At 50.8% G+C, this 12,865-nt stretch overlaps 1 protein-coding gene across 5 annotated transcripts; it reads right to left on the reverse strand.

The window, feature by feature from the left end:
• Nucleotides 1–833: 833 nt before the first annotated feature.
• MEFV (MEFV innate immuity regulator, pyrin) lies at nucleotides 834–10,808 on the reverse strand. 5 transcript variants are annotated; one of them, XM_037815289.1, is made up of 10 exons: nucleotides 10,419–10,806; nucleotides 7,755–8,651; nucleotides 5,995–6,251; nucleotides 5,471–5,566; nucleotides 3,948–4,178; nucleotides 3,542–3,564; nucleotides 2,580–2,695; nucleotides 2,368–2,418; nucleotides 2,017–2,049; nucleotides 834–1,853 (listed from the first exon to the last, which is right to left on the reverse strand). In XM_037815289.1, the coding sequence occupies exons 1-10, from the start codon at nucleotides 10,693–10,695 to the stop codon at nucleotides 1,303–1,305; spliced, it is 2,532 nt and encodes an 843-aa protein (XP_037671217.1). In that variant the 5' UTR covers nucleotides 10,696–10,806; the 3' UTR covers nucleotides 834–1,302. The 5 variants fall into 5 exon arrangements, 4 of the variants coding, with proteins under 4 accessions (XP_037671217.1, XP_037671216.1, XP_037671219.1 ...); XM_037815288.1 differs by having other exon boundaries at nucleotides 5,995–6,365; nucleotides 10,419–10,805; XR_005213681.1 differs by lacking the exons at nucleotides 834–1,853; nucleotides 2,017–2,049 and adding an exon at nucleotides 3,309–3,438 and having other exon boundaries at nucleotides 5,995–6,365; nucleotides 10,419–10,807.
• Between the last annotated feature and the right edge of the window lie 2,057 nt (nucleotides 10,809–12,865).

The raw sequence follows: 12,865 nt of genomic DNA on the forward strand, positions 1-12,865 counted from the left end.
GATCAGAGAGCAGAAATTCACATGGAAAAATTTACAGCTTCACTGACAGGTAATAATAAAACATAGGAAAGGCCTCATTACATTTCTATTAAAACAGAAAAAATATTAAAATCACAAATGTTGCTTTGGGCACAGAACATTTTTTAACCTTTTTGAAGGATGGTGTGGCAAACAGTAGCAGGTGTTATCAAATAGTTCACATTCAGGAACCATTTTAGAAATAAAATATAAGGAGAAAAATTCATGTCTCAGGAGGGAGTAGAGAATATGCACAGAACTGTTCATTGGGGAGGTGAGAACGAGGAAGAATTGGAAGTGACAAATGATTGACAGTGAGGAACCCCTAAGCAAATGTGGTGCATGGATTTTGTTGGTGTGTGGATTATGCCTATGGAATAACGTTCCATGAAGAAAGCAGAGCATGTGTTTGCACACTCAAGTCACAACCATGGAGAACCTGTGAGTCTAATAGCGACTCTAATAGTGAAGATGGAAAGAGTAATTGGAACATGAGGAGTTTGGTGTTTGTACATTTCATTTTCTCTTTTTTTGTTCGTTCTTGCATTCTTGCTCTTTCAGTGGGGGGTGATGAAGGGGACAAGTATGAACTAGAGTACCCATCATCCCAAGGCCCACAGGCTTTCCAGTATGGACCAAGACAGAGTAATCCGACTCTTGGAATATGAGTCAAATGTTTTCCACTATAGCAGCCCCATCTCATTCATGGTGTTCAGTAGGGAAATAGGATCCCTCAGTGATCAATGGAGTGACCACAAATATAATTATGACCAGAATTTCTAATTGATTTATTCATGAGGCTCAGCCAATACTCATAAGTGTCATAGTTTATTTAATCCAGGTACAAAAATACTTTTCTAAACAATCCAGTCTGCTCTTTTTTTCTCAGGCCATCTCATGCCCTTGAGATGGGAGGATGGAATGAGGGGACATACCCTTGTCATTGAGTTCTGAGGAAAAACAAAGGCAGACTCCTCTGCGTCAGGGGCAGCTGAGGGTGCTAACTCATCCAGCTATTTATTAAGCAACAGCCACTTACTTCCTCTTCTGAAATCCACTGCAAGCCATTGGGTTTGTGTTCTCTTCACTTTTGGTTTGCCAATATTTGTGTGTCTGGCTTACCTCCACTACTATTCTGTAAGCTCCTTGGGCACAGGGACTGTTTTCTCTTTCGTGTATTATCCACAGCACTTGGCACCCAGTAGGCATTCAGTAATGACTGTTGAGTGTATGAACACAGGGTACAAGGTTGGGTGCCGGGAAAGGGATGAAAATGTTGGCCATTCAGTGAGGCTCCCGACCACCCACTGGACAGATGATGAGAGGCTCCCTGTTCTTCCTTCCGTCATGCGCACCAGGGCTGAAGATGGGTTGAAGGGGCCCGGAGGAAGAGCAAGTGAATGTGTAGATGTGGGATTTGGCCATCACGTTATAAAAGGAAATGTCTCCGGCCTCACAGTTCAGGAAGACGCCCACCCGCTTGGGAGGCTCCCTCAGCCGTAGACGGGTGGGGGGCAAGGTGGAGGCCTGGTATTCTTTCTCCTTCGTCATTATCACCACCCAGTAGCCGTTCTCGGGTGACAGGGCCATGTTACCCTTCTTGCTAATGGACGCCTCACACACTCCCAGGACCCACCCCGTTTTGTCTCCCACTTCCACCTCCCAGTATTGGCGACCAGAGAGGAAGGTTTGAGAGCCCAGGGCCATGATGCAGCTATCGAATCTTTCTGAGCCACGGGGCAGCTGCTTCTCCTTGTTTCCAAGTCTCACACTCTTCAGATCGTTGGAGAAGATGAGGTTAGGATGGGCAGTTTCTGCATCCAGAGTCACGTTCACTGCAGAGAGAGTTGGAATAAGCAGCTGGCGGTGGGGTGGGGAGGGGTTCCTTAGGCGTCAACCTCCCAGGGCTTCCCCCACCTCCAGGAAACATGGACCGGGCTGCCCCTCTGGAACCTGGTGGGGGAGAGCACAGGGACCCAGCAGGCCAAGGCCACTTACCCGCATGGGCCTGAGCACCTGTCAGCTCTGAAACTACGGAGAGAAAGGAGAGAGCACAAAGAAATCCTCGTTCAGAGGGGCTACATCTACGCTGCCTCCGTAACACAGAAAGATAGGGATCCCCGCTCGGAGCCCAGCTTCCTGCACTTGGGTGTGACCCCGTTCCCCGCAGGCACCCAGGGCCCTGGCCAGCCCGCAGCCGAGTCAGGCCCGAGCACGGCACCCAGAGCCCGGGACAGCCTTTCATGCCCAGTCTCCCACCTCCATTCCAAGAGTTCTTCTCCCTTGTAAACAATCCCTAGGAACCACCAGCATAAGGGGAGACCGCAGGAACCCCTGGTCAGCACCCACCAGCTCCACCAGGCTCATCGTGGAAAGTCCCCATTTCCAGACGGAGGGTTTCTAAAAAGAGAAAAGGGAGTAGAGAGAAGCGCAGGTTAGGTCGGGGGAGGCTGGAGGCAAAGTCAGAAAGGCAGTGGGGGTGGGAGAAGAGAATCGAGGGGCTACACAGGGTCTCAGGGAGGGGAGAGCAGGTGCCGTCCAGCTCCCCCAAGCCCACCCACCCGAGAAGTTCTTCATGCTCTTCTCCACAGACTCCGATCGCCGGTAGAGGAGGTGCAGCTTCTCTTTCACCTCTGGAGGGGTGGCCCACGACTCAGGGACGGCCACTGTCTTGGCCCTAAGGAGAAAAGACTGTTGTCCAGGGAGAGCTGGAGCCCTGGGGGTCCCCCGAGTCCCTGTGAGCTGGAAGCGAGGTGCAGCCTCCACGGGGCAAGCCTGGCCCGGTCCAGCCCGGGCTGTGACAAGAAAAGGCTTTTTTGGACTCCGAGCTCAAAACACGGGCCCTCGACTCTGCCCACAGATTGAAATCACCAGTCACGGATGCCTGGGTCCCACCCCCAAAGATTCGGATTTAATTGTCATGGCCTGGCTTGGGCATCCAGATTTTGCAAAGTTCCCCAGGAGGAACTAATGTCCAGGAGAGAGAGAGAGAGAGAGAGAGAGAGAGAGAGAGAGAGAGAGAGAGAGAGAGAGAGAGAGGGAGGGAGGGAGGGAGAGAGAGAGAGAGAGAGAGAGAGAGAGAGAGAGAGAGAGAGAGAGAGAGAGTTAGTTTCCTAGAGTCTCCTCCCACCCCGCCCCTCCCCTGCCTGCTCCAAATGGGCTCTCTCCTAAGAGCAGAGACTTCTGGAAGACTGTCTCCTCTCCTCGTGCTACCAGCAGTTCTGCAGCTACAGTTTTCGTAAGGCGAATTGCATAGGATCAATCCACAAGGCAAGTTTCTCAGGCAGCACCTGCCACATCCCAGCATAACTGTGTTTATTCTTTCCTGTCTTCAACCCCATGTTCTCCCTCCTGATCGGGCTTCCATTCTCCCTATGTGAATCCGGAACATTCTTAGGAGCAGCAGGAGATGGGAGGAGCCTGGGAAGGAGTCACAGACCCAGGGGTTGGGGTTGGCTGCCTCCCTGTCCCTCCTGGGACCGGCTCCCACAAGCCTCCTGCAGGACACCCCGTGTTACCATACCTGTGCAGGGTGTCTCCGATGTCCTAGGAGAGAAAAGAGGGGCGCTCTCCATTACCAGCCTGCCAGGCGCCACGCTCACCCCCGGCCTCTCCTTCCTGGGCTGCTCCCTGCCCCTTCCCAGGGTCCCCAGCCCTGGGGTGCCAGTGAAATTGGAGCACCCCCTCCCTGATTCTGATAACCCAAGGTGGCAGCTGGCTGGGGCTTGCAAAGAAGCTGCACTCAGTCTCTGCTGATTTACTTGGGGAGATGCTAGAGATCCCCTAGTTGTGGGGCCACTCTGGCTCCTTGAAGGGGTCTGGGCAAAAGAAGCATCGTGGGTCCCATCCAGGCCTCGAGGGCAGAGCAGGGTGGCAGTGCTGGGACCCCTGCATACCCTGCCAAGCACAGCGGGCCTGACCACACTCACCTGCATAAGCTCCCAAGCCAGTTGGCACTGCTTGGCTTCCAGCCCCCCAATGAGCTCGTCGAGAAAGGCGATGTCCTGGGACACACGGGTGCCGTACGCACCCCCGACCTGGCAGATGGACTGGCCCAGCGCCTCCAGCCAGGCCACGAAGTGCTGTTGTTGCTCCTCCAGAAACCGGCACAGCTGCTCCAGCTGGCCCTGCACCCTCTGCTTCTGAGTTTCGATTTGCTTCTGGGAGACAGGGCACAGGGAGGGCTTCTGTGCTGGGAGGTGGACACAGGTGTCCAGGCAGCCCCCAGAAGCCCACTTCCTGGGGAAGGACCCAGGGCAGGAGCTTCCTCAGCCTCCTGGAGGCCTGGATTCCAGGGCAGGGGCAGAGCCGGCTGGAACCTTCCGGAACAGATGGAGGGTGGCAGGGGCTGGCCCTTGGACCGTGCCTTCAAACCTGGCGTCACCTCTGTCCTTCCCTAAAGGCCAGCATGAGGTCAGCTCCGGCCCTGGGGGCATAAATGGCCAAGGGCTCCTGGACGGAGACTTCCGGGTGCCCCCGTGGGCTGGCACACTAGAGTTTCTGAACGGGGTGGTCAGCCTGCTTGTCAGTGGACTTGACCGCCACGTCCTTCATGCACGGGCAGATGTTGAGCTCCTCTGTTGTCCTCCCACCAAGGCTGAGCTTTACGAGTCTCCTCTCCACAGGGCCCTCTGCCACCGGGGTACCCCGACTGCCCCCCCCCTCCGCTGCTCCCAGCCAGCTTCTTCCAGGAAGGGGTTTTCATTTTACCACCATTCGCAAGTCTCCCCCCACTCTGCCCTTTGGTTTTTCCCCCATTTCCCTTTGAGGTGTGGTGGGCACAGACTTGACTTGGCTCGTCAGGAGTTGGGAACCCAGAGAGGGAGGCGGGACCCGGCCCACCAAAAGGCTGTAGAAGCACAAAGGCTCTGGGTGCAGATCTCAGGGCTTCCAGGGAAAATGGAATCAGCCTCACAAGAAGCTGGACACCCTTCCAAGAGGCCACAAAGTTGCAATTACTGAAATCCGTGGCATTGCAAAACTGTAATTGTAGAGAAAATGTCTATTTTAATAATTTACATGTTAAAAGCCAATAAGGTTTTGATACAAAAAAAAAAAAAAGACAACAACAATTACAAAATCAATACAAGAGTTTTAAAGTTTAATAGCCTCTCCTCCCCCTTCCTCAGTCCCACTCCTCAGCAGTAGCTGCTGGTTTGGTTTCTTTAGACCATTTTAAAGAATAAGGTGAGTCTGAGAAGGCAGGACAGGGTCCCTGGGGGTGTCCGCTTCCTGCTGGGGGGTTCAGCCTCTACAGGGATGAGCTCATCCTTGGATGCCAATTCCCACCCCATCCTCTGGGAGCAGGTGATCATCTGAATTCATGATCATCTCTGCTTCCCCGTGAACCAGGAAGGAATCTCGGGGATCCCTGCTCACTCTTGGTCCCCTCCCTGCTTCTGCAGGAGTGAACCCCAGGCAAGGACTGGCCATGGGGCACCCTTGGCCTTACCAGGAAGTTTGCTGTTTCCTTATCCCCCTCGGATTTCTGCTCCTCCCCATACTTTTTCAAATCCTTCAGATGCTCCAGCTGCCTCTTAATTTGCTCCTGGAAAAAAGAGCACTTGTTGAGAAGCTTCAATGGCTGCTGCCGTCTTTAGTTGGCACCAACCCTAGTGTGGAAAACCTGCCTCTGGGAGCAAAGCCAAGGGTGCTGCAGCTGAGCACACTGGGGAGAGGGTACTTAGGAAGGAGGAAGAGTGGACTGTCACACCAAGGGAAGCACAGGGAGAGAGTCCTAATGATCTGTGAGGCCCTGGATTGATCCCTACCTGAAGCCACCATCCCTTGGATCTCTGAGCTACATGAGCTGGTAAATTCCCTCTTTGCTGGCCTGGCATATGTTGGGTTTTTGCCATTGGCAGGCTAAGACTCCTGGCTAATGCACCAACCTCCCAGGGTTTGGGGGGAAATGAAGCAAGGCCAGGCGTGTCTAAGCCCCTGGTGGAGAAGGGTCCCAGGCAGAGAGGATCTCACCTTGCATTCAAAAGCCACCTCCTCGATGGGGCGCACCTGATGGCCTCGGTGCTCCTGGCTCAGGCTGCAGATGAGGCACACGGCCTCCCGGTGGTCCTCGCAGAAGAGCAGGCGGGGCTGCTTCATGTGCCGCTCACACTGCGGTGGGGGATCGGAGCCGAGGCTGGCCACCTGCGGGTCCTTTGGCTGCTCCCGGCTTTTTGAGCATTGCCGTGGGAGTGGGGCCTGGTACAGTGGGCAGCTGGACGAGTGGCCACCTGAGTCCCCAGAAGCAACAGAGCAGCTGCAGGAACCATGCACACAGGGACCACAAACCTGGTCTCCTTCCTGGGCCTGGCAAAAGGAATACGCAGCCGTGTCCTGCGGCCTCCCTGGGGACATAGCAGTGGGAAAATCTCTTTGAGTAGCAAATCCAAGATGTTTGCAATGGGATGTAGCAAAGCACAGGGGAGTGAGCCCAAGTCTGGGATGCAGAGCTCTTGGGTAGACTCTGACCACTTCCTTGCTTGTCCTGCCCCCAGCCTCCATCCAGCAAAACAGCAAGCAAAACCACCGGAATTGAGGGCTAAGGCTAGACCTAAGGCTTGGAATGTGAATCCTTGGGCATTTATTGTAAAGAAAGACCACCGGGTCTCTGTTATACTTTCTACACTAGTCTAGCAGTGACATAAAAGAGAGCAGTATGCTGCCCAGTGGTTTGGTTTGCCCCCTAAATCCCTGGCAGAGCGGCCGGTGCCGGGTGAGCCTTTGGGGAATGTGTGTCGAATGAGGAAACAAATGGAGCGGCACTCACATCCATGTTCAAGAGGCATTTGCTCCCATGATGAAGGGGATGTCGCAATGCTAAAGGGCAGAGGTCACCATGAAGACCTAGCAGTCATGGAGAGCTCTGCCCCAAGACCATAGTGGCAACTTCACAGAGCAGAAATGCAGAAATGACAGGCGATACGAGAGGAAACAGACAGAGCTGCACTCACTCCCCCATGGTGTCCTGGGAGCTCAAATCACATCTGTAGATGAGAGTGCTAGTGGCGCCCCCAGTAGCTGTTCTCCCCTCCTGCCGTCGTGGTGGAATTGGTGGCTGCCCATATGGCTGCTTCTATGCCCCCTCGCCCCTACCAAAAACACAACCACGTTTCTCAGCCTCCCCTGCCGTGAGGAGTGGCCGTCTGGGTGCATTCTGGCCAGAGGACTGTAAATGCAGGAGTCGTGAGCAGTTTCTGGAAACCTTCTGTAAGTGACAGCATGCATGTTGTTCCCCCATTCCTCCTTTGTCCCTCTGTCCTTCTGCCTCCCGTGAGGATGCCACCACCCAAGACCCTGAGCTTGAGAGCAAACCCGCAGGAGCCTGGGAACCTGACTCATGGAGTATCGCATCTGTCCTCAAGCACCTGTGTGTCATTTATGAGCCGGGGAATGAACTTCTACCTTGTTTAAGCGTTTCTGTCCCTCACAGCCAAACATAATCCCACTTACCACCCCATCAGTAAGGGACCTGAGCTGGGCCCCAGGACATAGTTCCATGGGGTTATTGTGAAAAGGGGATGTTTTTACTCAATCTTCCCCTGAGAATTCAAAGAAGGACTTCAGAGTGCCCAAGAATTCACTGAAATTTGATGCAAGATTTTTGAAGATGTGTCTAATGGATTTTTTCAGGGTCTGCAGCCTGCATCAGGTTCCCAAAAGGACTGGGGACCTCTGCCCCAGGGATCTCAGTGATATAAATTCAGTGGGGACAAAGAAAGATTGGGGGGAAATACCTTCATAGGCTGTAATTTGTAAGGATGGCGGATCTTCTGGATTCTGGGATCCTTTCCTCCCCAGTGATGGAAAGACTTGTGGATTTGCAGGCCCATGGAGTGCACTGTCTACCATTTCCCCCAAGGGCACAGGGGCCTCTGGACTCCCAATTCCATTCTCTTTAGAGTGGTCTGTGGATTCCGTATGCCCCCAGGTCTTCTCCCCAGTCTGTGAAGCATTGTCAAGTGTGTTCTTGAATGCCAGCCCCTCCAGAGTCACGGCAACTTCTGGATTCCTGGAACCTTGCTCTGGAGCCACAGTAGCCTCTACATACAGAGTGGCCACTTTTCTGGGAATGGCTGTTGAGTCTGGACTGATTCTTGTCCCATCCTGCATCAGAAGGGTTTCTGAATTTGGGGGTCCTCTCTCTCCTGAAGGAATGGCAAATTCGAGACTTTTGGGTCTCTTCTTTCCTGAGGGTAAATGTGTTTCAGATTTCCTGATCGCTGTCCTTCCCAAGGACCCAGAAAATGACCGGATGGAGAGCTCGGAGAGCCCGCTGGACGAGAAGGCGTTCCTGCGCAGCCTGGGACTCTCCTTCTCCTTCTCCCAGGGCACCCTGCCCGGAGACAGGAAAATGTTCCTCCTGGAAATCCGAGTTGTGCCCCTGGCCCCTTGCTTGCCCTGCCCCTCTGGGCCCTCGGAGCCCTTCTCCTCTCTCCGTTTGCCTGGGTACCTCTTCTGGGACCCTTTCTCAGCCTCAGGCTGGCTGGACAGCAGGCTGGGCGACCCATTGCCCCTTTGCTGCTGCCCGGAACTTTCTGGGCCATCTGGTATCTTCAGGCTCTTGGGCTTAGTCTCCCCGGAGGAACAAGATGTCGCAGAACTGTCCGTGACTCCTTCTTGTAGTGGACACTCTGAAAAGGCAACCAGACACGGAGGCATGAAAATGTCCCATACTCAGAGCAGAAGGTTTGGGGAAGGGAGAGAGAAGGGGATTCCTTCCTAATTAGAGAAATTAAAGTTCAGAACGGTCTAGGGCAACAGCAATTACCATTAAGTGAGAAAGCACAAATTATTTACCACGTATTTCTCAAATAGTGCTTCCAAACTTTTTAAGCAGGAGAACTTGTCTCAAACGAGACCTTGCACAGAACCCCAATGCACAAAATAATTAAAACTCTAGTTCATTGGTATGAATTTATTTGTGATTATAGCTGTTCAAAATTCACGTATTATAGAATCAGACAATAAAAAAGAATTAGGGGGTTGATTGACACAAAACTCTGAAATCAGTAGTTATGAAAGACAGAACCTCAGAAGCAAATTTATTTCTGCATTTTTTTGGTTGCATTTTGAAGAAAATCCTAATTCACACAGGTAAGTAAATGCAAATGGTAATTTAAAAAAAAGAAAAACAACAGCTTGTCTAGAAGTCTCAAGACCCGGTTTGATTAAACAGAAAAGAAAGGCTTAGTTCCAATGTCTACTTAAAAATGGGTTCCAGTACAGCTCAGGTGGCCTCTAAAAATTTAAAATGTGGTGAATGGCACATTTAAATATGTATTTGTTAAGTTCTAAAGAATCCCTGAAATACCTCCCAAAGGCATCATTTGAAAACCACTACTCTAATAAGGAAATACAGATAACCTGTAATAATTAGCACATTAATTTTCAGTCTAAAGAAGCAGTTACTAAAATTACTTAAAGTTGTTGAAAGCAGATTGCCATTGGCTTTCCAGGAAAACAAAATTACCAAAACTGGTTCAAGAACTGGTAAGAAACCCCACAGATACTAATAATCAGATTTTAAAACATGAAAAGGTAATTTAAAAAATTCTACTCATCAAATTACACTAGACTCAGATAGTTTACAATTGAGTTCTATTGCTCTTTCAAGGAATGGAGAAATCTTGCAATCATAAACTGTTCTACCTCATAGAAACACGTTTCTAATGTTGTCTTAAAACCTAGAAATAGAAGAATTCAAACACCAAAGATTTTAACTGACCTTGTATTAGGCCCCAAGAAAATTCCAAAAAAGCTGTCAAAAGCAGTCATGATTAGCTTTGATCCCAATGGAATAAAATTAGAAAAATGAAACAAACGGGTGTAGAAGAACAAGGTGGAGAAAGAGAAAGAAAAAAGAAAATAAAGAAAAAGGAAGGAAGAGAAAGAAAGAGAGAAAGAAAGAAAAGGAAAGAAAAAAGGAAGGGAAGGAGAGAAAGTAATCTGCTTAGAGTTTTTAAATACCCTTTTAAATGGCATTAAAAAACTCAAAACTGAAATTAGGTGGAAAACAATGAGCAGATGATGTATCAACGCCAGTGAACGTGACTGGTTAGCAAGCCCTTTCTACTACACAGAGATACGTGTCAAATCAAGCGAAGAATTCTCAGCAATCAAGAGTTCCAGCCTTTTTCTTTCTCTTTTAAAGCCATTAGGAGCCTCAGGGCTCTTTACCAGCCCAGCTCCCAAGACCCAGAGTGGTGGTGGTGGTGGGGGGGGAGTGGGGCTGGCTTGGCCAAGGTCTGCCTGGGGTGGTAGACCCGGGACCAATAACTCCCATGTCAGGATGCCCACGCTCCCTGCTTTCCAGGGGACCAGCTCCCCTGCCCTCCACCGGATCCCCACAGACAGCAGCACCAGCCCTGGGTGCGGGGGCCCTGGGGACCCCACCTTACCCTGCCCAGCGGCTCTAAGGAGCTCCTCTGCCAGGAGGCGCTGGTTGATGGCCCGCAGCACCTGCATGGTCAGCCGCAGGGCATACTCCTCCCCGTAGTGGTTGATGAGCAGAGAGGCCACCTTCACTGGCCCTGCCATCTGCAGCAGGCCCCGGGGGATGCGGGGCTGCTCCTTCTCCAGGCTGGTGTTCTGCAGTTTGAACTTGAACTTCTCAAAGTCATAGGGCACCAGCTCCTCCAGGGAGAACAGCAGGTGGTCGCTGGGGGTCTTGGCCATGGCGTGGACCGGGAGAGGCCAGAGCTGGCCGTCTGGCTCCGGGGAGGATGAAAGGCCCTCTGCCTGGAGCCCAGCGTGTGAGCCAGAAGAGCCGGCTTGTGAAATAGCGGAAAAGGCACAGGAAGTGTGCCGAGCTTTTGTGGGAACTGAGACAGAAGTCATAGGTATGTCAACACTGGCTGTTCTCTTTCTCAGAGAAGGCAGTGGCTTTTCCAGGTGGGAGGGCTCAGTGCCCCACCGGCCACAGGGACCTCCAGACCCAGCTTTCACCTCCGCTGGCTGGCTGCAGAGAGGTGGGTAAGGCTGTGAAGGAAGGCCTCCATTCTAGGGTGGGCCTTGGACACTTCACTCTCTCTTGCTCTAGGACACGGGGCTGACGGACGGTGCGGGGACCGGGGACAGAGCCCCTGGCCCCCTTTGGCCAGCTGTTCTCCTCCAGACTCTCAGGGTTTTATGGGCCCGCCAAAGCCAATAGCAGGAGGAAGGGATAGCAAATACAGCTCTGCAAGCTGTCCGTTCCCTGTCCAAGAAGGCTGCAGAGGCTGGAAGGGCACTGCCAGGAGAGGACACCTGGAGGCACTTCTGTGGATGCATTTCCAGTCCTCTGGGCCTTCTGGCAACACGGAGGCCTTGAAGCGCGAGGCCTGGGGCCACCATCTTGATCATTTGCAACCAGAGCCGACTCTGCCCCTGCTGCAGGGCGGGGTGGGGGCGTAGCCCGGAGCAAGGTCACTCTTCCCTATATGTGTGCCGAACACATACCCTGGACACATACCCGGGGGCTGGAGTGCGATGGCTGAAAGGACACCAGGGTCCTCTGGAGAGTGCAGGCCAGTGTGGAGCCCCAGAGGCGGCTCCGGTGCTAATGACGGTCCACGTGGGGGGTGGCTAACCTTGGTTTCCTGTTCTGTGTTTTTGCATGCCTTGATTTTTTTAAAATGCAATCTTATGGAGATAGAGTCACACACCATATAATATAGCTGAAGTATATAATCAGTGTCTCAGAGTCTCATCATATAGTTGTGCATTCATCACCACCATCAATTGTAGAACATTTTCATTACTCAAAAAAATAAATAAAAATAAACACCCAAAACATCCCATACCCCTTATTCCCCCTTATGTATTTATTTAGTCTTTTTTTTTGTTACTCATCTGCCTACATGCTGGATAAAAGGAGTGTCGGTCACAAGGTTTTCACAATCACATGGTCACACGATAAAAGCTATATAGTTATACAATTGTCATCAAAAGACTCAGGTCTACTGGATTACAGTTCAACAGTTTCAGGAACTTCCTTCTAGCTATTCTAATAAGCTAGAAACTAAAAAGGAATATCTATAAACTGCATAAGAATAACCTCCAGAATGAACTCTCAACTCTATTTGAAATCTCTGAGCCACTGAAACCTTATTTTGTTGCATTTCTTTTCCCCCTTTTGGTCAAGAAGGCTTTCTCAATCCCACAATGCCAGGGCCAGGTTCATCCCTGGGAGTCATGTCCCATGAAGGGGGGCAGGTAATGAGTTTCTTTGCGGAGTTTGGCTTAGAGATGCATGCCTTGATTTTTTGTTTCTTTAACCCAACTTTTTGCTTTAAAAAATTTCAAACCTTTGGAAAAGTTGAGAGCATAATGCAATGAAATGTCCTTTACCTAGATTCACCAATTGTTTGCATTTTGCTATAATTGATGCTTTCTCTGTGCCCCCACCCCCCATAGTTCTTTTTTTTTCCTGAACCATTTGGCAATAAATTGAGAGCATTTTTACACATCACTCCAACTTTCCCAAATAATCCTAAGAGAAAGGATACAAGGATATTGTTTTAAATAATCACAGTACAATTATCACAGCTCAAGAACTTTAGCACTTTAGCATTGTTACAATACTACAATCAGTCCATAGTCAGATTTTACCAATTGTCCCAATAATGTCTCATACAGTTTCTTCTTTTTTTTCCAATCCAGGATCCAATCAAAGCTCACACATCACATTTGGTTGTCATGTCTCCATAGTCCCTTTCCATCTAGAACACTCCCGCCCTTCGCCAGCCTTTTTTTCCTTTCAAGACATTGATGTTTCTGAAATGTCTATTCCAAGAAGAATGTCCCTCAAGCTAGATTTATCTGATTCTTTCATTCTTAGACTGAAGATAATACTCAAGTGTCCTCA

This window comes from Choloepus didactylus, chromosome 21 (genome assembly GCF_015220235.1).
Source record: "Choloepus didactylus isolate mChoDid1 chromosome 21, mChoDid1.pri, whole genome shotgun sequence".
In the NCBI taxonomy this organism is placed as follows: Eukaryota; Metazoa; Chordata; class Mammalia; order Pilosa; family Megalonychidae; genus Choloepus; species Choloepus didactylus.

Excerpts from the sequence above, each read along its gene's own strand:
- MEFV (XM_037815288.1), bottom strand. The coding sequence starts at position 10,695 with ATGGCCAAGACCCCCAGCGACCACCTGCTGTTCTCCCTGGAGGAGCTG. Across the intron at positions 4,179-5,470 it reads AGGAAACAGCAAACTTCCTG|AAGCAAATCGAAACTCAGAA; the intron begins GTAAGGCCAAGG and ends CCTGTCTCCCAG. Across the intron at positions 1,854-2,016 it reads AGGTGCTCAGGCCCATGCGG|TGAACGTGACTCTGGATGCA; the intron begins GTAAGTGGCCTT and ends CTCTCTCTGCAG.